The 20,554-nt window shown below is 42.7% G+C and overlaps 1 protein-coding gene and 1 gene segment (V, D, J or C); one reads left to right on the top strand and one right to left on the bottom strand.

Moving 5' to 3' along the window:
* The first annotated feature begins 1,080 nt into the window (after positions 1 to 1,080).
* Positions 1,081 to 1,812, top strand: LOC122739549 (mediator of RNA polymerase II transcription subunit 19-like). The gene has a single exon (XM_043981247.1). It carries the CDS (start codon positions 1,093 to 1,095, stop codon positions 1,810 to 1,812), a length of 720 nt encoding a protein of 239 aa, XP_043837182.1. The 5' UTR covers positions 1,081 to 1,092.
* A 15,159-nt stretch (positions 1,813 to 16,971) lies between these two features.
* On the bottom strand, positions 16,972 to 17,703 carry LOC122739548. The segment is given in 2 exon segments: positions 16,972 to 17,300; positions 17,619 to 17,703. Coding segments are annotated over 2 exon segments (378 nt in total).
* Between the last annotated feature and the right edge of the window lie 2,851 nt (positions 17,704 to 20,554).

The following is a 20,554-nucleotide window of genomic DNA, read 5'->3' as shown; positions in this document are numbered from 1 at the left end:
CAAAGCAGTGGTGTCTCCTTTGCAAGGACCATGCCTTGTGTCCACACAAGACAATTGGGGGATGCCCTGAGGAGTGTGGGACTGGTGTTTGATATTTCCCTGGAAGCAGGGAAAATATCAGGTCAACTGCTCACACAGCTCTACTTCTCCTAGGCAGGGAGACAGGATGCTAAAGGATTCCTCTCCTTTGAGATGCAAATTGAACAATTAGGCTTCATTTGACCTTAGAAGCACTTCCTGGCATAATATCAGTTAGAATCTCAAGATTTGGGGCCAGGAAATGGGACCTAAATTTTGCAATTGGACTTACTCTGCAGGCACAAGGGAAACTTCACAGAGATCCCACATATACTAGCTCTGTTGGCTTAAGTTTGAACTCAGAGTTGAGGGAACCATGCAGAACAACAGAAAAAAGCCTCTCCCCTTCAGAGGATTTCTTCTGTGGGACTGGCTGGTAGTAAATTCAGTCTCTCCTCACTCCCTCTTCTCCTCCTCCCTGCCCCCTCTCACACCAAGAGTGGGCTCTAGTAAGGTAGACTGGAAAGACTCACCTAAACATTGAGATCTCTGTCACACAGGTGTTTGTCTGTGTGTTTTATTGTGTTCTGTGTCTGTAAAGTGTTGTACTTGTCTGCCTGCAAGGAAAGTTTTTCTTTTTCCTTTTAAGTGATAAAGCTAATTCTAAGATCCTCTTGCCTCCTGTAAGAAAAAGGGTAGTTGTCTCCTCTCGATGAGGATATAACAGTCAATCATATTCCCCCTGACCTGTTTGTAGGACAAAGGTCTCAGATGCCCTCCTCCCCCACCCCCAACAAAATCACATGGTTCAAGGAGCTTTGGTCTCAATAAGGTCTTCTCTGGAGTTGTGTCCATATAAGGATGTATAAGGTCCACTTCTGAGTTATGCCCATACAAGGAAGAGGGGTGGGAATACTGTGTTCCAATTAGCTAGTTCTTGCCTGTGGATTGTAACCCTTGAGTAATCGGACCAATGAGGAAAAAGGGGAGGGTCCATTCACATTAGGGACTAAGGTATATAACAGGGCCTGCAAGGGAGGCAGCAGCTATAGCAGAGGCAGAGCCCTCACTGTGATGGAGACATTCACAGCGCTCTTTGGTGCACAGACTGAGCCGCCCCCTCCACCAGCCATGCTGGGCTTTGGGCAGGGGAAGCCGCCCCCTCCACCTCCTCCTGCAGGCGGGGGCCCCGGAACGGTCCCGCCACCCGCTGCGACCCCAGCTCCTCCAGGCGCTAACAAGGCGGCAGCTGGGTGCGGACCCTTCTACCTGATGCGGGAACTCCCAGGCAGCACGGACCTGACAGGCAGCACCAATCTGATCACACACTACAACTTGGAGCATGCCTACAATAAATTCTGCGGGAAGAAGGTGAAGGAGAAGTTGAGCGACTTCCTGCCCGACCTGCCCGGGATGATCGACCTGCCCGGCTCCCATGACAACAGCAGCCTCCGTTCTCTCATGGAGAAGCCGCCCATCCTTGGTGGTTCCTTCACCCCTATCACGGGCACCATGCTGGCAGGCTTCCGCCTGCACGCCGGCCCGCTGCCAGAGCCATGCCGCCTGATGCATATCCAGCCCCCCAAGGAGAAGAATAAGCACAAGCACAAACGGAGTCGGACCCAGGACCCCGTCCCCCCAGAAATTCCATCCGATTCAGATCACAAGAAAAAGAAAAAGGAAGAAGATTCTGAGCGGAAAAGGAAGAAGAAAGGACTGAAGAAAAAGCAACACAGGCCAGAGCATCCCGGTATGGACAGCTCCCAGGCCAGCAGCAGCAGTAGCCTCAGTTAACAAGACCATTGGACGACAGACCGGCCAGGGGAGCTCTGTTCTCCTACACTGAACTTGCCAACAGAAGCAGCCTTGGAGGCTGGAGGACAAGCTGCCCTTGGAGCATTCCCCTGGCATTGGGGGAGAATGCAGGCCAGGCCAGCTCTGGCTGGGGACAAATGAGGTGGATTTATTAGGGGTGGGAAGGGCAGTGCCTGGGAAGGCACAGCCCTATTGGCTTCTCGGGTGGAGCCGCTTCCCCCTTCCCAAGGAGCCTTCTCTCCATGTCTTTTTTTTTTAATAAAGTATTTTATTTTTTTTATGTTACATGCAAAGATCGTTCTCAACTTTTGTTTATACAAGCTTTCCAATTTCAGATTTTTCTCCCTCCCTCCCCCCTTCCCTAGACAGCAAGTAATCTGATACAGGTGATATATCTATATCTATATCTATATCTATATCTATATCTATATCTATATCTATATCTATATCTGTATATATATCTATACACACACATATATACATATATATACACACACACACATAATAACATTAAACATATTTCTGCATAAGTCATGTTATAAGAGAAAAATAAGAGCAACGGCGAAAAACCTCAAAATGGAAAAACAACAACACCAAAAGCAAAAGAAGTAATATGGTTCATTCAGCATCTATACAGCAGTTCTTTCTTTTTTTTTTTTTCTTTTATCCTGGATTTGGAGATCCTGTTCTATCACGAGTTCCCGGGAATTTTTCTGTACCATTGCATTGGTGAGAAGAATATAGTCCATCACAGTAGATGGACAACACGCAGTGCTGATGATACTGTGTCCAATGTTCTTCTGGTTCTGCTCATCTCATTCATCATCAGCCCAGGCAAGACCCTCCAGGTTTCTCAGAACTCCTCCTGCTCATCATTTCTTACAGCACAATAGTATTCCATTACATTCATATACCACAACTTGTCCAGCCATTCCCCAATTGATGGGCATTCCCTCAACTTCCAATTCCTTGCCACCACATAAAGAGCAGCTAGAAATATTTTTGTACACGTGGGTCCCTCTCCCCTTTCCATGATCTCTTTGGGGAAAAGACCCAAAAGTTGTATTGCTGGGTCAAAGGGTATGCACAGCTTTATCGCCCTTTGGGCATAATTCCAAATTGTTTTCCAGAATGGTTGGATCAGTTCACAGCTCCACCAACAATGCATTAGTATTCCAATTTTTCCACAGCTTCTCCAACATTTATTATTTTCCTTTTTTGTCATTTTAACCAATCTGATAGCTGTCAGGTGGTAGCTCAGAGTTGTTTTAATTCACATCTCTCTAATCATTAGAGATTTAGAGCATTTTTTCATATGGCTATAGATAGCTTTGATTTCTTCATCAGAAACCTGCCTGACCATTTCTCAATTGGGGAATGACTTGGATTCTTATAAATTTGATTTAGTTCCCTATATATTTTAGAAATAAGGCCTTTGGGACAGCTAGGTGGCACAGTGGATAGAGCACTGGCCCTGGAGTCAGGAGGACCTGAGTTCAAATCCAGCCTCAGACACTTAACACTTACTAGCTGTGTGACCCTGGGCAAGTCACTTAACCCCAATTGCCTCACTAAAAAAAAAAAAAGAAAAAGAAAAAGAAAAGAAATGAGGCCTTTATCAGAAGTACTGGCCATAAAAATTGTTTCCCAGCTTTCTGTCTCCCTTCTAAGTTTGGATGCATTGCTTCTGTTTGTACAGAAACTTTTAAAATTTAATGTAATCAAAATCATCCATTTTGCATTTTATAATATTCTCTATCTCTTTTTTGGTCGTAAACTGTTTTCCTTTCCAAAGATCTGAAAGGTAGACTATTCCTTTCTCTCCTAATTTACCTCTTGTATCACCTCTTATGTTTAAATCATATATCCATTTTTACCTTATTTTAGTATAAGGTGTAAGATGTCTATGCCTAATTTCTGCCATAATATCTTCCAGTTTTCCTAGCAGGTTTTGTCAAATACTGAGTTCCTATCCCAGAAGCTGGAGCCTTTGGGTTTATCAAACACTACATTACTAGTGAGATTTACTACTGTGTTTCCTGTGGGTAGCCTATTCCATTGATCCTCCACTCTATTTCTTAGCCAGAACCAGATAGTTTTTTTTTTTCTTTAGCAACAAACATTTTATTTTCCATTTACATGTAAGGGTCGTTTTCAACATTCTTTTTTATAAGTTTTAGAGTTTTTCTCTCTCCCTCCCTCCCTTTCCCCCCCTATCCACCAGATCACAATCAGGTTATATATATGCAATCCACAAGTATTCTTTTTAAAAGTTCTTTCTATACCGGTGCATAGTAAGCTTCCTCATTAGTTCCTTAGAATTGTCTTGGATCATTGCACTGCTGAGAGTAGTTAACTCATTCACAACTGATCATTGAATAGTACCACATAGGTTTTTTGTTTTGTTTTGTTTTGTTTTTTTGCAGGGCAATGAGGGTTAAGTGACTTGCCCAGGGTCACACAGCTAGTAAGTGTCAAGTGTCTGAGGCCGGATTTGAACTCAGGTACTCCTGAATCCAGGGCCGGTGCTTTACCACTTCGCCATCTAGCTGCCCCAGTACCAGATAGTTTTGATGACTGTTGATTTATAGTAAAGCTCCAGGTTTGGTACCGCTAAGCCACCTCCTTGTGAATATTTTTTCATTATTTCCCTGGATATTCTTGATTTTTTGTTTTTCCAGATGAATTTTGTTATTATTTTTTCTAGCTCTATAAAATAATTGTTAGGTAATCTGATTGGTATGGCACTGAATAAGTAAATTAATTTGGGCAGTATTGTCATTTTTACTATATTAGCTCTGCCTATCCATGAGCAATTGATATCTTTCCAATTATTTAGATCTGATTTGATTTGTGTGAAGAGTGTTTGGTAGTTGTGTTCATAGAGTTCCTGGGTTTGCCTTGGCAAGTAGACTCCCAAGTATTTTATATTAGCTACCATTACTTTAAATGGAATTTCTCTTTCTATCTCTTGCTGTTGGACTTTGACCGTCATGTATAGAAATGCTGATGATTTATGTGGATTTATTTTATATCCTGCTACTTTGTTAAAGTTGTTCATTGTTTCAAGTAATTTTTGTGTTGATTCTCTAGGATTCTCTAAGTATACCATCATATCATCTGCAAAGAGTGATAGTTTTGTTTCCTCCTTGACTATTCTAAGTCCTTTAATTTCTTCTTCTCTGATTGCTAAAACTAACATTTCTAGGACAATATTAAATAATAGGAGTGCTAATGGACATCCCTGTTTCACCCCTGATCTTATTGGGAAGGCCTCTAATTTATCTCCATTGCATATGTGTAATTTAAGATTCTAAATGTGGATTCTAATCTGTTCCCCCAGTTTTGGGGGAAACTGACTAAAAATCACTGATAAAACGAGTTTAGGTTTTTAAGGGTTTATTGGAAAATAGAAAGAAAAAGATTGAAAACAGAATTCTAACAGCCTGGCATTCCTATCTTTCCTCAAATTTCCTGTGAAGTCCTCTGCCGCCACCACCATCAAGTCAGGAAGCCAAAAAGCCCCAGCGCTCTCTGTGCAGGCTCCCTTTCCTCCTTCTTGTCTCCTCCCAGACCATAGGAGGCTCCTCAAGTTGATTGGCTGGTAGCCTTGATAGACAGACCATAGGAGGCTCCTCAAGTTGATTGGCTGGTAGCCTTGATAGACAGCACCCATGACCCATGGCGTCATTTCTTGACGCCAAGGAAAAGCCACAATGCCTCTGAGGCATTTTCCTCATGGTGGAGCTTTCCCACAGCAAGTCTCTAGTAGGTAGCATCATTCCAATCATTACAGTCCCCCCTTTTGTTCCTCAAGAAACAAAATGTTTCCTTGACGGAACAGTAAAAAGAATATAATAACTATTGCTAACTAATAATATGTGAACAACAATATAGAAAAGGAAGAGAGGAAAGTTTTGTCCAGAGGGGCGATTTTTTTTTTTTGTCCTCATGAACCGACGCTTTGACATTAGTCTTGCAAAGGGAGAGCCTCTGCATAGGGTACATGTTACAGATGATGTATATTATAACAGAAAGGAGATAGTAAAAACTAACAAAACAAAACAGTTCGTATAGAGTCTCTGATTTCTCTTGTCTTCTTGAAGTGGTAAGATGTCATCAGGAGGAAACTGGATTCTGGTCTGGAAAACTGGATTCTGAACTCTGGTCTGGATTCCGGATTCTGGACTCTGGTCTGGAAAGCTGGATTCTCTTCTTTAACTGTTTGAATTGCTGTATTTTTTTACTAAACCTTAGCACAGCATTGTCAATGAACAAATTAGTAAATTCCATTACATTTCCTTCTTTATATCCTTAGACTTCCAATAGAGGGTTGAGGTAGTTTTGCAATCAGTAACACTTTTTACCACCATGTGTCTGGATCAAAGCCAAATTTAGTATGTGTTCGTGACACCTGAAAATGTTATGGAAAGGTTATCATACCATATCTCATGGTTCTGAGACAGCCAGTGATTGTGCTAGGCCACAGGTGAATTCAACTGAGTGAGATAAAAAGATAAATAAGTTCAGTTAAATTAGGTTAAATTAGGAGGGAGAGAGGATGAATACTGGACTGTGCCTAGTAATTGTGCTCTACATAGTCACCATCATAAGCAAACCATGGACTTACGTATACCTGTCTCACCTTTTGTTGCACATATATTCTTTCCAGGGCCTGCATCAGAGTTCACAGCAAGTTAGTCTCTGAAATGATAAGTTTCCATATTTCTGAAATCTCATTAATTTGCACCAAAGACAGTATGATGGTAAAAATGCATGCTATGCTGCATAACTGAGAATATATTAGTGATATATACAATAATTCCAAACCATACCCAGAGTATAATGATATATAAATAATAAACGAATGTAAATAGCTGATTATATTAAACATTATTACATAATCTTCTTTTAGCAAGTAAACCACATCATCTTATACATGAATTCTCTAGTATAACAGTAGCAGATACTTAATGTGGTGATTAATTTATCAAAAAGAAATAAGATTTCAATATTCAATGTTTTCAGTGAGGCATCAAGCAATAGGGTTCACTAACGCCTTTCTGGTCTTTTTTAGTTAAACAGAACAACATAAAAGAGAAAGGAGAAAAAAACACTCATTAGAACTCATGGTTCTCTCAAAAAGAAAGAGTAAAAAAAAAAAAGAATTCTGGTAGTTTCTGAGGCCCGATGGCCTCACCCACAGCATATACTTAAAATGTCTCTGAATAATCACTTAGTTTACAAAATTTAGTTTTAAGGAAAAGCAAAAGAAACAAAAAGTAAAAAAAAAAAACAAAGCAAAACCAAAAACCAAAAATAAAAAGCAAAAGATTTGCTAAGCACCCTGTTGTGCTCATAAAGAACTTAAAGATGTGGTGAATTCCAGGTTTTTTCAGTGCCTTTCAAAAGTAAAAACAAAACAAAAACAAAAACAAAAAAGGATTAAAAAAATAGGTATCGGGTAGGGAAAGGGTAGGAGAAATTGAGGTGGGCCAGAAAACTAGGCCATGTGCTTCAGTGCTGTTGCCTGTGGAAGGAAATGCTTGTTAAATTTTAAGGTATTTAAGCTGCTAGAGTTTGGGGTATGCCATATTGTTTTAACTGGTTCCCCAATTCTCTGCATGGCAAAGTGGCAGGGGTTTCTGAATTGTCATTGATCTTTCTAATGCTGTCATAATGTTCTTTATGGTAGAAAATGTGGAGTTCTCTAGCATCAGTTTTGTCTGTGCCACTGATTTTCAATAATGGCTGATTTAACTGATGAACTACCACATTCAGCTGATGCTGCTTAGCAAATGCTACAATTGTATCATTTCCTCCCCACTTTCCAAATTTCTTTAATTCGTCAACATATTCTTCAAAAGGGGAGTCATTTACTCTAAAAGACTCAAACTCTTGTCTATGGTTAATCATATAAGAACCAGCTTCTTGTCTGTGTCTGAGATGATTTCTACAGTGACCTTCTAGCTGGTCTGCTAAAGCCCTAAAAAGGCAATTTCTGTCTCCTGATACTTTAGGAAGACTGAGTCCCAAAGCATTTAACTGATCAGTGGGATTATCAAATGGGACCTGCCTATTTCCTCTGGACTCTCTTTGCTCTTTAACAGTTGCTATTGTTAGGGTTTTTAGCTCTTTAGCGTCTACCTCAGGTCTATCTGAAATCTCTTCACCTATGAATGGTGCAGGCTTTACATGAGAGCAATGAATCCATGAGTCTTTTTCACCAATTTTAATGGCAGTAGGAGTTGTCAATAATACCTGAAAAGGTCCTGCCCAGGCAGGTTGGGTTCCACTGGTTCTCTGAAAATTCTTTACATATATTTTATCTCTTGGGTTGAGGCTGTGCAATGAAAAGTCTAATGGGCCTGCCTGGACCACAGCTCCTGCCTCATGGAATTCATGTAGCCTGGTCTGTAATTCCTGTATATAGGAGGCAACAGAAGTATCACCTCCCACCAGTGATGTATAAACTGGGGAAAAAGTTTTAGCTTGGACAGGAGGCTGACCAAAAAGCATTTCATAAGGAGATATATGAAGTTCTCCCCTTGGTCTACTTCGTAGATAGAATAATGCCAATGGTAGAACATCAGGCCATTTCAAATGGGTTTCAGTACATAATTTGCCAATCATGCTCTTAAGCTCTTTATTCATATGTTCAACTTGGCCTGAACTTTGTGGATGGTAGGGCGTGTGGAATTTTGGAGTCACTCCCAAAAAAGAGTAGATTTGGGATAAAATCGAATCAGTGAAATGTGTGCCTTTGTCAGAATCTATGAGGGCTGGTGGGCCAAAACGAGGTACTATCTCTTTAAGAAGAATTTTGGCAACAAAGGCAGCTGTGGCTTGGGGGCTGGGAAAGGCCTCCACCCACCGAGTGAGCTGATCAACTATACCAAGGCAAAATTTATAATGTCCTGCTTTTGACATAGTAATATAATCAATCTGTAAGTGCTCAAAAGGTGTATATGCTAGGGGACACCCTCCATAAGCTTTGGTTTTAAAAGCATACTGATTATAAGGTTGACATGTGGAGCAGCCCGAGCAGATTCAAGATGCTGTATTAGTCACACCTGGTGCTATCCAGATTCTCTTAATAGAGTCTACAATGCCTTGTGTACCAAAATGGCCTTTTCTGTGAATAGAGAGGCATACCTGGTGGTAGAATTTCCGGGGAAGAAATGGCTTACCTTCCGGAGACACCCAGATGCCATTGATCTGTTTTGCCTTAAATTTCTTTTTCCACTTTTCTACTTCAGAATCGTCATAGGTTAGGTTGGAAGGAATATCCTCAGAAGGTGAAAGGTTAAATACATGTTCAGGAGCTTCTAATGCAGCAAGCTTGGCTGCAGAATCGGCTCGTGCATTCCCCTTTGAAACAGGATCACTGTGCCCTGTGTGGGCAGGGCAATGTACAACGGCTAGGGAAGAAGGCAGTTTCAGGGCATCTAAGAGGTCCTTGATAAGGTCCTCATTGGCAATAGCCTTGCCCGAGGATGTTAGGAAGCCTCGTTGATGCGAAATCATACCAATAAAGTGGCATATGCCAAAGCCATATTTCAAGTCAGTAAAAATAGTGGCACTCTTACCTTTGGCTATATTACAGGCCTGTGTAAGAGCCACAAGTTCAGCAGCCTGTGCACTAAAATGGGAAGGCAGAGAAGCTGCCCAGAGGGTGTTATAATCAGAAACTACAGAAGCTCCAGTAAAACGGGTTCTCTCTCTCATAAATGAGGAACCATCTGTATAGAGGACAAGATCAGGGTTTTCTAAAGGTGTATCAAAAAGATCATCATGGGGTTTTTCAGCCATATCAACTAAAGAAGCACAGTCGTGCAATGGTTCCCCTGAGAATGGTAAGTTAGGGAGTAATGTTGCTGGATTGAGAACTGTGCAGCGTTTTAAAGTGATATTCTCATTACCTAACATGGTTATTTCATACTTAGCCAGTCTTTGATCTGAAAAGGCTTGTGTCCTGTGACATAGTAAGAGAGCCCCTACTTCGTGAGGGCATTGCACAGTTAGAGGGTTACCTAGGACCAAATCAGAGGCTTTTTGTACTAAAAGGGTTGTGGCCGCCACTGCCCTAAGGCAAGGTGGCACTCCAGCCGCTACAGGGACCAGCTGAGTTGAATAGTAGGCTATAGGGCATTGGTTAGGCCCCAGTGATTGAGTCAAAACTCCAGAAGCCACCCCCCTTTGTTCATGCACAAAGAGAGTGAAAGGCTTACTATAATCTGGTAGTCCTAGGGCAGGTGATGATAAGAAGGCCTGTTTTAATTCCTTTATGGCTAAGAGATGCTGAGGATCCAATTGTAAAATGTCTGGAACAGAACTTTTTGTTAGAGCTATGAGAGGTTTAGTAATTTCACCAAAAGAGGGTATCCATTGTCTACAGTACCCGGCTGCTCCCAGAATGGCTCTCAACTGCCTCTTAGTAGTGGGGGCAGAGAGTTGTTGAATGGCCTGGACTCCCTTAGAAGAGACAGAGCGAGTTCCAGCAGCCAAAATAAATCCTAAATATTCTACCTGGGGCAAACACCATTGTATCTTTGTCTTGGAAACCTTGTGTCCTCTCTTGTGCAGCTCCAGCAGTAAGTGACGGCTATCTTCTTGACAAATTTCAGCATTAGGAGAGGCCAAAAGTAAGTCATCAACATATTGTACTAGTGTGGAGCCTTTAAAGGTAATGGAGGCCAGATCCTGCTGTAAAATTTGGGAAAATAATGTGGGACTGTCTACAAATCCCTGTGGGAGTCTAGTCCAGGTCCACTGTCTATTTTTCCAGGTAAAAGCAAATAAATATCGGAAGTCCTCATGTACTGGTATGGAGAAAAAGGCAGAGCAGAGGTCTACCACTGTGAAACATGTAGATTCATAGAGAATGGATTAAATTATTGTAGCCGGGTTTGCAACTATAGAATGTCTAGGAATAACATAATTATTAATCGCTCTAAGATCTTGCACAAAACGATAAACAGGTTTACCATCTGGCCCAGGCTTGGGTTTTTTAACTGGCAAAATGGGAGTATTGCATGGAGAGTGATGACATGGAATAATAATACCCTGGCTTTTCAAAGCCTCAATTATAGGGGTGATCCCTTCTATTGCTTCCCTAGATAATGGATACTGTGGAATGGAGGGGGGTGGTCCGCCCTTAACTTTAAAGGTAACAGGTGTGGCAGACTTAAGGAGCCCCACCTCATTAGGGGATGAGGCCATTAAAGACTCAGGAATGTCAGAGGGAATTTTGGATACTTCCCCTACTGTTCCTTGAGCTTCTGTAAGTAAAATTGGTAATAAATGAACAGTATCCGCTGGCAATTGTAGGGGGACAGCCCCATCTGGAGCACAAGATATGGTTGCTCTAAGCTTGCAAAGGAGATCACGACCTAATAAATTTACAGGGGCATCAGGCATGAGTAAAAATGAATGTTCTACTGTTAATGGCCCCATAGATACCATGCGAGGATTCAATTTTGCCACTCTCTGGCTCTTTCCTGAGACTCCCACTACATTCAAAAATCCTACAGGTCTACACCCAGCATCTGGTTTGCTTACTAATACTGATTTAGAGGCTCCTGTGTCTAGCAGACAATCATAATAAGTCTCCCCCACTTTTAGGGTGACATGTGGTTCATTACTCTGGGGAGGTGAATGGACTGGCACAAGTGTATTAAAAAAATCCGGATCTGGGAATATATGGCTTTCATTATCTATGTTCCATTCCTCCCCAAGACACCAGCATTCCTGTGTCCTCCTCTGAGGGGGACCTTGGTTACCATTATTCTGGTACTGCCTTTCTGTATTCCTCCGAAAAGATCTATTTCTATTTTGATTTCGCCTGTAATTAGAATTAGAATTTCTTCTCCAAGTCCTGCATTCTCTCAATTCATGCCCCTCCTTACAACAGTAACAACACACCTTAGTGTCCTTGTTCCGGTGTTCACATGGCTGACTAGGAATCGCTGGTGCCAGAATGCTCTGTTTAGGGTGATCTGGACCTTTCTCATGTGAGTCAAAGACATAATTTGCAAGTTCCTTAATCCTATCTACTGTGAGAGTTCTCCAGTCTGGACATTGTTTCAGAAAGTATCTGCGTATTTCTGGCAGTGAATTATAAACAAATGTGTTGAGAACGATATAGGAATCTCTTAAATCTACTGGATCCAATCTGGTGTACTGTCTAGCGGCCTCACAAAGTCTATCATAAAATCTGTTTGGTCTTTCATTAGCTTCCTGAGGTAGGCTTAAAAATTTCTGCCAGTTTTCTGGTTTTCTAGAGCAAGATTCCATTCCCTTCAGAAGTGTTTCTCTAGCATCTTTTAATCTTTGGAAATCCCTATCATTATTATAATTCCACTCTGGATCCTTTAGAGGCCATTCCACATCGGCCTTACCCTTCGCAACAAGGGCATTTCCTGCTGAGATAATATCTGTAATCCATAAGGCAAGTAACATCAGCCCAAGTGGGTTGATATATATTAAATATAGTCCTTAACTGTGAAATTACAGTGTTTGGATTTTTCTCAAAACTAGGGATGATTGATTTCCATGCGCTCAAGTCACTTGGTTTAAAGGGGTTATATTTTCTGTCTTGAATTGGTGCTCCTTTTTTGGTATGTTCTATAGTTTCCTGCAGGGGGAGCAGTTTCTGCTGATCTGATTCTAAACTTGGATCATCTCTAGTAGAAAGAGCCATCTTGAGGACTCTCTCCATATGTGACAATTTCCCCCATATTATAACAATGATAATAGCAAAAATAAAATCCTTAGTCGTATGAACTATGGATGTGGTATTAAAAGGTATTTCAATTGCAGGCATAAAATTTCTACTTATATTAAATGTATTTTCCCAAAGATTCACACTTAGACTATTATACAAAAAACTTTTTTGCTGCCTGAATGAGGAAAAAACCAATAATGTTATGAAGGACCATTGAGTAAACTATTCCTCTAAGTTGGGACGTTATGCTGTCCCAATACATTCCGATGAGAAAAATCAAAGGGATAGTAGAATATTTGAGCATCTTGCCCTTTAAACTGGGCTGGCTTTTCTGTTTAAAGCAAGGCTTTTAGAGGCTTAAAGCAAGGGAGATTAGGCAAATGAGGCAAAGTCAGTGGGGGTATTTAAGAGAAAGTCCACTAAATTAGGTGGCTCATGGCCAAACTAGGGAGGATGGGAGGGTCCTTAAGATCCCTTCAGGGGTCACCAAACTGTGAGATTAAAATTGGATAGTAGATCATAAATCTACCCTACTTAACCTTTCCCTTAATTTATCTCCCAGACTAGTAAATGGAAGAAGCTTCTGGTTTTCTAGATAGAGCTTTTATTGTATGGTAGTCACAAGGTGATGTTGATTAGAAGGATAGGAAAGTAGAAATACAATACAAATCATCTTAAGTCTAGGCTTAGTCTATTTTCTGTATAAAACTCACCAAAAGCGGAAGGCCACCTTTGGGGGGAGAGACCAAGTCAAGTGTGTGCTGTTAACCGAGAGCCGGGCCGAGTCAAACTCCAGTCAGCATCTGTCTGTGCAGCGCAGCCAGGAGACCAGCAGAGCAGGAAAAAAAGGCCCCACTTCCGTTCTCTCCTTGCCTTTTAAGCTCGCACCCCGGAAGTCGAGTGCTCAGCAGGCAATCTGGCCTGCGTCTCAGGTGGACTGGTGTGGGTAACTCATGCTGTTGGTCTCCTCCCCAAAAGGGTGGTCCTAAAAAAAACTGGTGTCTCTCCATTATCTAACCGACTGTTAAAACTTTTTACCACAACTATAATATAATGAAGATAAGATAAGATATAAGAAGGGCCTCATTTTCATAAGGCTTAATACCAGACTTGATACTAGAACACTCTAGAGGGCTTCACAAAAGACAGAATCCCATTGGTTGTTAGACCTTGCTTTGAGAGCCAAAAATGCTAGAAATGTTGTGTCAGCAGGGTGTCTCAGGTTGGGAGGAGCAGGGGGCATCTCCACTGATGAAATGGTCAAGAGATGGTCATAAAATAGTCATCCATTCAAGGTGGACAAAAGGTAGAGTTCTGGAAGCAGAAAAATAAGTTGGAGAACTTTATATGGAATTGCTTCTCCCTCCCACCCCCACCCCATGCTGTGCTTGGCCACCATGACAGCGAAAAACAAGGATGGATGGTCTCTCTGTAGCTATGAAGCAAGTTACTTTACAACCTATAGCTCACAGGTCTGAGGCCTAAGATAGAAGATGCCCAATCACTAGCCACAGGTAAACACATCAAACTCTATTCTCACAATGAGGAGGGAAAGAGGCAAAGGGGCCTGCAGAGCATAGGTCTTGTCCTGCCCCCCTCAGTGTAGGACTGAAGAAGAGCATTCCAAGTCCCTCCCTGGGATTCCTTCAGATCCTTCCCCTAAATGGGCCCAGATGAGCTGCACCTGAGCATCCCCAGCCAGGTGGGCTGTGAGGGAGAGGGGAGCAGGTGTGCAGGAGGGGACCAGCTTTTCTGAAGATCCTGCTAAGGGAAAGAGGCTTGTGAACCTGCAAAAAGGGGTGGTTTGGGGGGAAGTTTGTCTTCCCTCTTCCTTCCTCCCACTTTCTATCACTTATACTGGATGAAATGTTTCCCATCACTAGGCTGAATGAGGGCCGGTCCTCCCTTGGGTCTATTGGCTGCTTCGCCTCTGGGACTTTAGAGGAAGCAGCAGCTGCCTTAGGTTCTGAGGCTCAACAGCGTGGGCAGGTTTTTTTTTTAAGGGGCTCGAGTTCTGTGTGAAGGTCATCATAACAATCTTGACAATAGGCATGTGCAATGTCTTCAGGTTCTACACTGCTGGTTGTTAGAGTATAATCTGCCACAGACACATTGCCACTCATGTGCACTGGGGTCCCAGAGTGCAGGTGGAAGCCCAAGAGATCAGGAGTTTGAGAGACTGTCCAGGTGGGTGATAGTACCAGGCTGGGTCCCTGAGGCCATCACTGGGTAAGAGGTTCTCACAGGCCCTACAGTTGATGGTGACCCTCTGCTCAGGATCCACAGACAGGAAGGCTGGAGACTGGGTCAGCATGGGGAGTTAATTGGGTGGCTCGCTGTAATACTGGGGTTCAGAAAATAATGAGGGACCTCTAGGTTCAAAGTCTCCTCCCTTCCAAACTGCCTTTTTTAGTTATTTCTCCCAGGCTAATAAGAAAGGGTATTAACAGCCTCTTTTCCACAAACAAATAAGGTTTTATTAATGGGAATAAAATACATAACAAAGGTGAAATTAATAAAGTCAAGGACAAGAGAAAAATGGATAAGCTCCCTGGCTTTAGCAAAGACTGACACAATCCCCAAATTTGCTTCCAGCTCAGCTAATTCTTTGTTTTGTTTTGTTTTGTTTTGTTTTGGGGTGGGGGTACAGAGAATGCAAGAAAGGATTTCCTTTCCTCCACCATATGTGTTGTGCCTGTGTCTGAGATGTCAATCCCAATGGATATAAGAACCATTCAGAGAGAAGAGAGAGAGAGAGAGAGAGAGAGAGAGAGAGAGAGAGAGAGAGAGAGAGAGAGAGAGAGAGAGAGAGAGAGAGAGACTCTCACAGGAACATTCCTAGGAAAGGAAGCTTCTTTGTTCTGTAAAGCACTATCAACCTTTGGTGTGTCTAGATCCAGATGAGGGGCTGCTGTTACCAGGGAGTGGTTGGTCCCCTGATGAGAATCAATGTGTCTGCTAAAGCCTCAGCCTCTACCTCCATTTCAGTCTCTTGCTGGCATGGTACCATCCTAGTCAGGATTCCTACTTCTCATTCTTCATTCTTCTTTCCCTCTTCCTCATTCCTTCCTTGTTATTAGGTCATTTAGAATAGGGATTCTTAAACTTTTCCCACTCATGACTCCTTTTCACCTGAGAAATTTTTATGTGACCTCAGATATATAAGGATATAAAATAGGTATACATAACCTTTTATTGTTACCAACACTGTCAGGACAGGGACCCAAGATACCATTGAGTTGAATCTAGGAGCCCTGGAGTACTGGCAAATACATAAGTATGGTTTTGGTTTTAAAGGGAATGGTCAGGGCCTTGAAACTTCATATCCCCAAGAGATCCCTTGGGGCAAAGAATAGAGTCAGAGATACCTAATAGAGATTGCCCCTGAATAGGCCAATGTTATAAGAAATGCAAGCACTTGAGACCAGTGTGTTCAGGGCTGGAAAAAAGGGAATCTACTCTATCATGGTAGCCAGGGGGCACAGTGGATGGAGTGCTGGGCACAGAATCAAAAAGATTCATATTCCTGAGTTCAAATCTAAACTTTTACAATAGTTACATGAGCCTGGGGAAATCACTTAACTCTTTTGACCTCAGTTTCCTCATCTATAAAGTGGTCTGGATAAGAAAATGACAAACCTCTCTAGGATCTTTGCCAAGGAAACCCAAATGTGGTCCCAAAGAGTCAGGTGTGACTGAAACACAACAGACATGGAAACAAACAAGCAAAATATTGCTACTAAGAACAACAGCAAAACCCACTCAACATGAACTTATGCTCCCACCAAGAGAAACACTTTATATGGAGGCAAAAATCTCAAGTAGATTTGAAATATCAGCATTTTGATGGACAAGTTGTTGTTTTTTTTGGTTTTTTGGGTTTTTTTGGAGAAAGGAGGGGACCTGTGGGGCTGGAAAGGGGAAGCCCTGGGAGATGTGAGCCTGCCCAGTGTTAAGGGATAAAATTCTAGCTAAACCGTCTAAAATATCTAATGAGTGGTCGCCAATAAATTATAAGCTTTAGCAAGAGTTAGACTTTTAAACATTTATTAAGGAGAATAAGAGTTTGGTAAAGAGAGAAGAAAAGGCCTAGATTCCTATCTATTAAAGGGAGAGCACATTTCTAGCTCCCCTCTCCACCAGCGTCCTCAGGAAAGAGCGCGAGACCAAGCGCCAGTCTCTTCCTTCCTCCTCCCACTAGCCCTCGTCACTTCCTGACGCCAAAGAAAAGACTCCTGGTCTTGCCCTCAAAGACCTTCACTTCATGGGGAGCTTTTCTACAGTAAGTCTCCAGCAGGTGGTGTCATTCCAATCATTACACCAGTGATCAAGGGCTGCTCTGCCCTGGGGACAGAGAGGAAGCAGCTGCTGCTCTGAGGTGAATCCCTTGAACAGTGTGGGCAGGTTTTTGTTCAGGGCTGAAGCACTGTGGTAGGCAAATAATTATGCTGCTGACAGTAATAATCTCCAGCATCCTCAGGCTCCAAGCTGCTGATGGTGAGAGTGAAATCTGTCCCAGACCCACTGCCACTGAACCGGGCAGGGACTCCAGATTCTAGCCTGTTAGCCCTGTAGATGAGGAGCCTGGGGGCTTGGCCAGGTTTCTGCTGGTACCAATTTAACCAGTCATAACCATAATTTGTTACACTCTGACTGAACTTGCAGCTGATGGTGACCCTCTCTCCTGGAGACCCAGACAAGGAGGCTGGAGACTGGGTCAGCACAATGGCTCCTCGGGAATCTAGGAAACCAACAAAATGAGAGGAAATCAGAAATGTGTGAACATCCAATTTAAAGAATGTGAATGAGACAATTGTGTGGAGATCCTGAAATCCCAGATTACTGACAAGTACTTGTATTTACTGTCAACATGAGACATAACTCATCTTTCCCACAGACCTCATAATATTTGTAATCTCAGGCTTGGCCATGCTCCTCAGCCCCCATCTGCCTGTGTTGTGTCTAAGCTTCCTCACTCACTACATCAAGGGGTCATCAGGTCTTTAATCCCTGAAAGCCTGTGACCTCCTCACCCCTTCCCTGCCCTGCTGGGTCTTACCCTGAGCCCAGAGCACCAGCAGCCAGAGGAGCTGCCATGGGGAGACCATCCTGGCCTTCAGACACCTGCAGAGAGAGCACTCAGAGCCCTGAGGGGGCAGCAAGGAGGGAGGAAGCTTTTGTACCCTGAGCAGGGCTCCCTGCAGGCCCCTGGGGCTCCATATGCAAAAGAGCCCCAGGTCTGCTCTGAGCCTCCTCTCAGGACCCTGTGAGCCACACTGAGTCACCCTGGCTGAGCCTGACTCTGGGGGAGGGGCCTCCCTCCTCTCTGTCCTCAGTGTGTGACCTCAGGAGCAAAGACAAGCTCCTGTTTAGTGTCTGATATGGGAGTGGTTGGAGCTGGTTGTGGATGAATGGGGGGAGGCTTCTCACTGTGCCCCAGGATTAGATCCCCCTCTGCTCATACACCTGTTCCTCTACCACCCCCTCGTGGAGAAGTTGTGAATTCAAGGAGGCAGAGAGGAGGGGCTGGCTGACACTGGATAGATCTTAGCCTGGCCCTTGGGAAGAACCGAATACAGCCTCATTTCTGAGTGAATGGGTTTTGTCAGTCACCAAATAAGATTACTTCAGTTGTTCTGAGCATCATGGAGGAAAATTTTATCTCTACCCTTGTCCCCATTTTTCTCTTCCGGACATGCACTTAAGGTGAGCACCCCAACTATGATCCATCCCATATCCTGGCTGTGACTTTCTAAAAATGTGGATGTCAGTAAGTCTGTGCCCAGTGTGAGGTAACTGGCTCAGGGACAGACAAAAAGATACAGGAGAGAGTCATTCACTTCTGGCTAATCCCTCTGTCCTGTGGGATTTCAAGAGCCCCCTATTTGACCCTTCTGCCCCTAATCTATTCTCTCTCTATTCAATCAACAAGGAATGAATACATGAAAAAGTTCTTATGCTTTTTGAAAATATTTTATTTCTTAAAATTACATTTACAAAACTATTTTTACCTTCATTTATTTGTAATTTTGATTACCAAATTTTCTTCTTCCCTCTCACTGAGAATGCAGTTTAATACATGCATTAGGCAACAGATTTCCAGGTTAGTCATGGTGTGAAAGAAAATATAGACAAAAAAGAGAAATAACTAATTCAAACATATCTTTTGATCTATATTCAGACACCATCAGTTTAATATTCTTTTATTAATATGTGGAGAAAGCAGAATGCTAAGTGCTATGGAGAGAAATAGAAAAACAGAAATAGCCCAGGCTCCAAAGGTATTCATATTCTAATTGATGATGCAAAACATTTTTCTTTCCATTCTTTCCTCCCTCTCTCTAAATCTTCCTTCTATCTCTCCTACTTTCTCTTCAAAGTCCCTTTTGAGAGCTTCCATGGCCTGAAACCAGTTCATATTTTTCTTGGAAGCTTTGGATGTAGGTTGTTTTCCTCTTCTGAGGGTGCACCTTGATATTCCTTGTTGCTGAAGAAACTTTCTACGTTTGCTCATCTTGCCATCTTTTACTTGACTTTTAACTCCCCACTGGGAGGCCCTACTTCTGGGCTACACTACTTTCCCCAGATTCAGAGGGTCCCAGGTGTTTTCGTTTGAGGGAGGGCAGGTTTTTCCTCTCACCAGGCCTGTTCTCTGGTCTGAAGATAACCTCAAGCCTACTTACTAAACAACCAACCAGCAAAGTTTTCTGTGGTGTGGTTCTTAGCTTCTGGAAGCCTGAGACCCTCCCCGACCTGGGCCTCCCACCACTCAGGATTTCTTCCTGGTTCCCTGCTGGGGAGGGAGAGTTGAATTCCTCCCTAGGTCCTGCTGACACCCCTGCACTCCCCCCCTCCCAGACAGCCCTCTCACCCGACTGCAAGCTCAGTTCTAGAAGACGCTCATGCTGCAGCTGATTTGGAGGCTTAGGGGTTAAGTTCCTCTGGTGCGGCATGCCTGGGGTCTCTATCAGTGCAATCACAGGGTTGGACTTGACTGGTAGCTCAGCATAGTCCCTTTAATCAGTCTATGGATGGATAATAATCTCAGCCCATATTTTTGTGGGTTTTTCTGCTCCATGGTTCTTTTATTACTGTTTTGGGGGTAATTGTATTAGGAGATCTGTGTGTTTAATGTTTTTCCTCTGCCATCTTGCCTCCACCCCTCAACAAGATGCATGTTCCCCATGTTCTCTAAGTTCCAGAAACAGGGATGGTTAGAGCTAGAAGGAAAACATGAAAAATCACCCAGAAAGGTGTTAAGATCCAGGCATTTCTTTTCTTTTGTTGTTTTTGTTTTTGCAGGGCAATAGGGAGGGGTTAATTGACTTGCCCAGGATCACACAGCTAGTAAGTGTCAAGTGTGCAAGGAAGGCATTTATTTTCATGGTCAACATAACTTAGCCAGCTATGGTGAGCAAAGTAGTAGATCAAGACTTCACATATGTACAGAAATGTACAATTTGCAAAGAATTTGACATTAGGTCTTAACCCTTACAATGACCCTGGAAAGATGGGTACTTGTATTATCCCCATTGGTTGGTGGAAAAAAATGAAATCTCAAAAAGGTATTGTGGTCATTAAGTTTCAGGGGAAAGGAGGATTCAAATCAAGGTCTTTATGGTTCAGACACATTACTCTATTAGTTCCTTAGCTGTTAAATATTAGAACTGATTCTGGAAAAGAATATCCCTGTGCAACCTGAATGCTCCAGATTTGGGAAAAGTAACTGTAGCAGTAAAATCTGTTAAAACATCTACATGACTATTCTTCCTGATGCTTGCCTGGTTGTGAACAGCAACTTTCTAAGGACTCTCACAAGATGCTATCTGTGGCATGTACAGGGGACATCTTAGAATCTCTTAGAATCCACATAAATCATGTTGTGAAAGAAGAATCAGACCAAAGGGGAAAAACCATAAAAAAGAAAAGAATCCCCCCAAATAAAGTGAAAATTGTATGTTTTGATCTGCATTAAGACTCCATACTTCTTTTTCT

Source organism: Dromiciops gliroides, chromosome 2, assembly GCF_019393635.1.
Source record: "Dromiciops gliroides isolate mDroGli1 chromosome 2, mDroGli1.pri, whole genome shotgun sequence".
NCBI classification, from domain to species: Eukaryota; Metazoa; Chordata; class Mammalia; order Microbiotheria; family Microbiotheriidae; genus Dromiciops; species Dromiciops gliroides.
This window is presented reverse-complemented; position numbering and strand designations above follow the sequence as displayed.

Coding starts and splice junctions, on each gene's coding strand:
- LOC122739549 (XM_043981247.1), top strand. CDS start 1,093: ATGGAGACATTCACAGCGCTCTTTGGTGCACAGACTGAGCCGCCCCCT.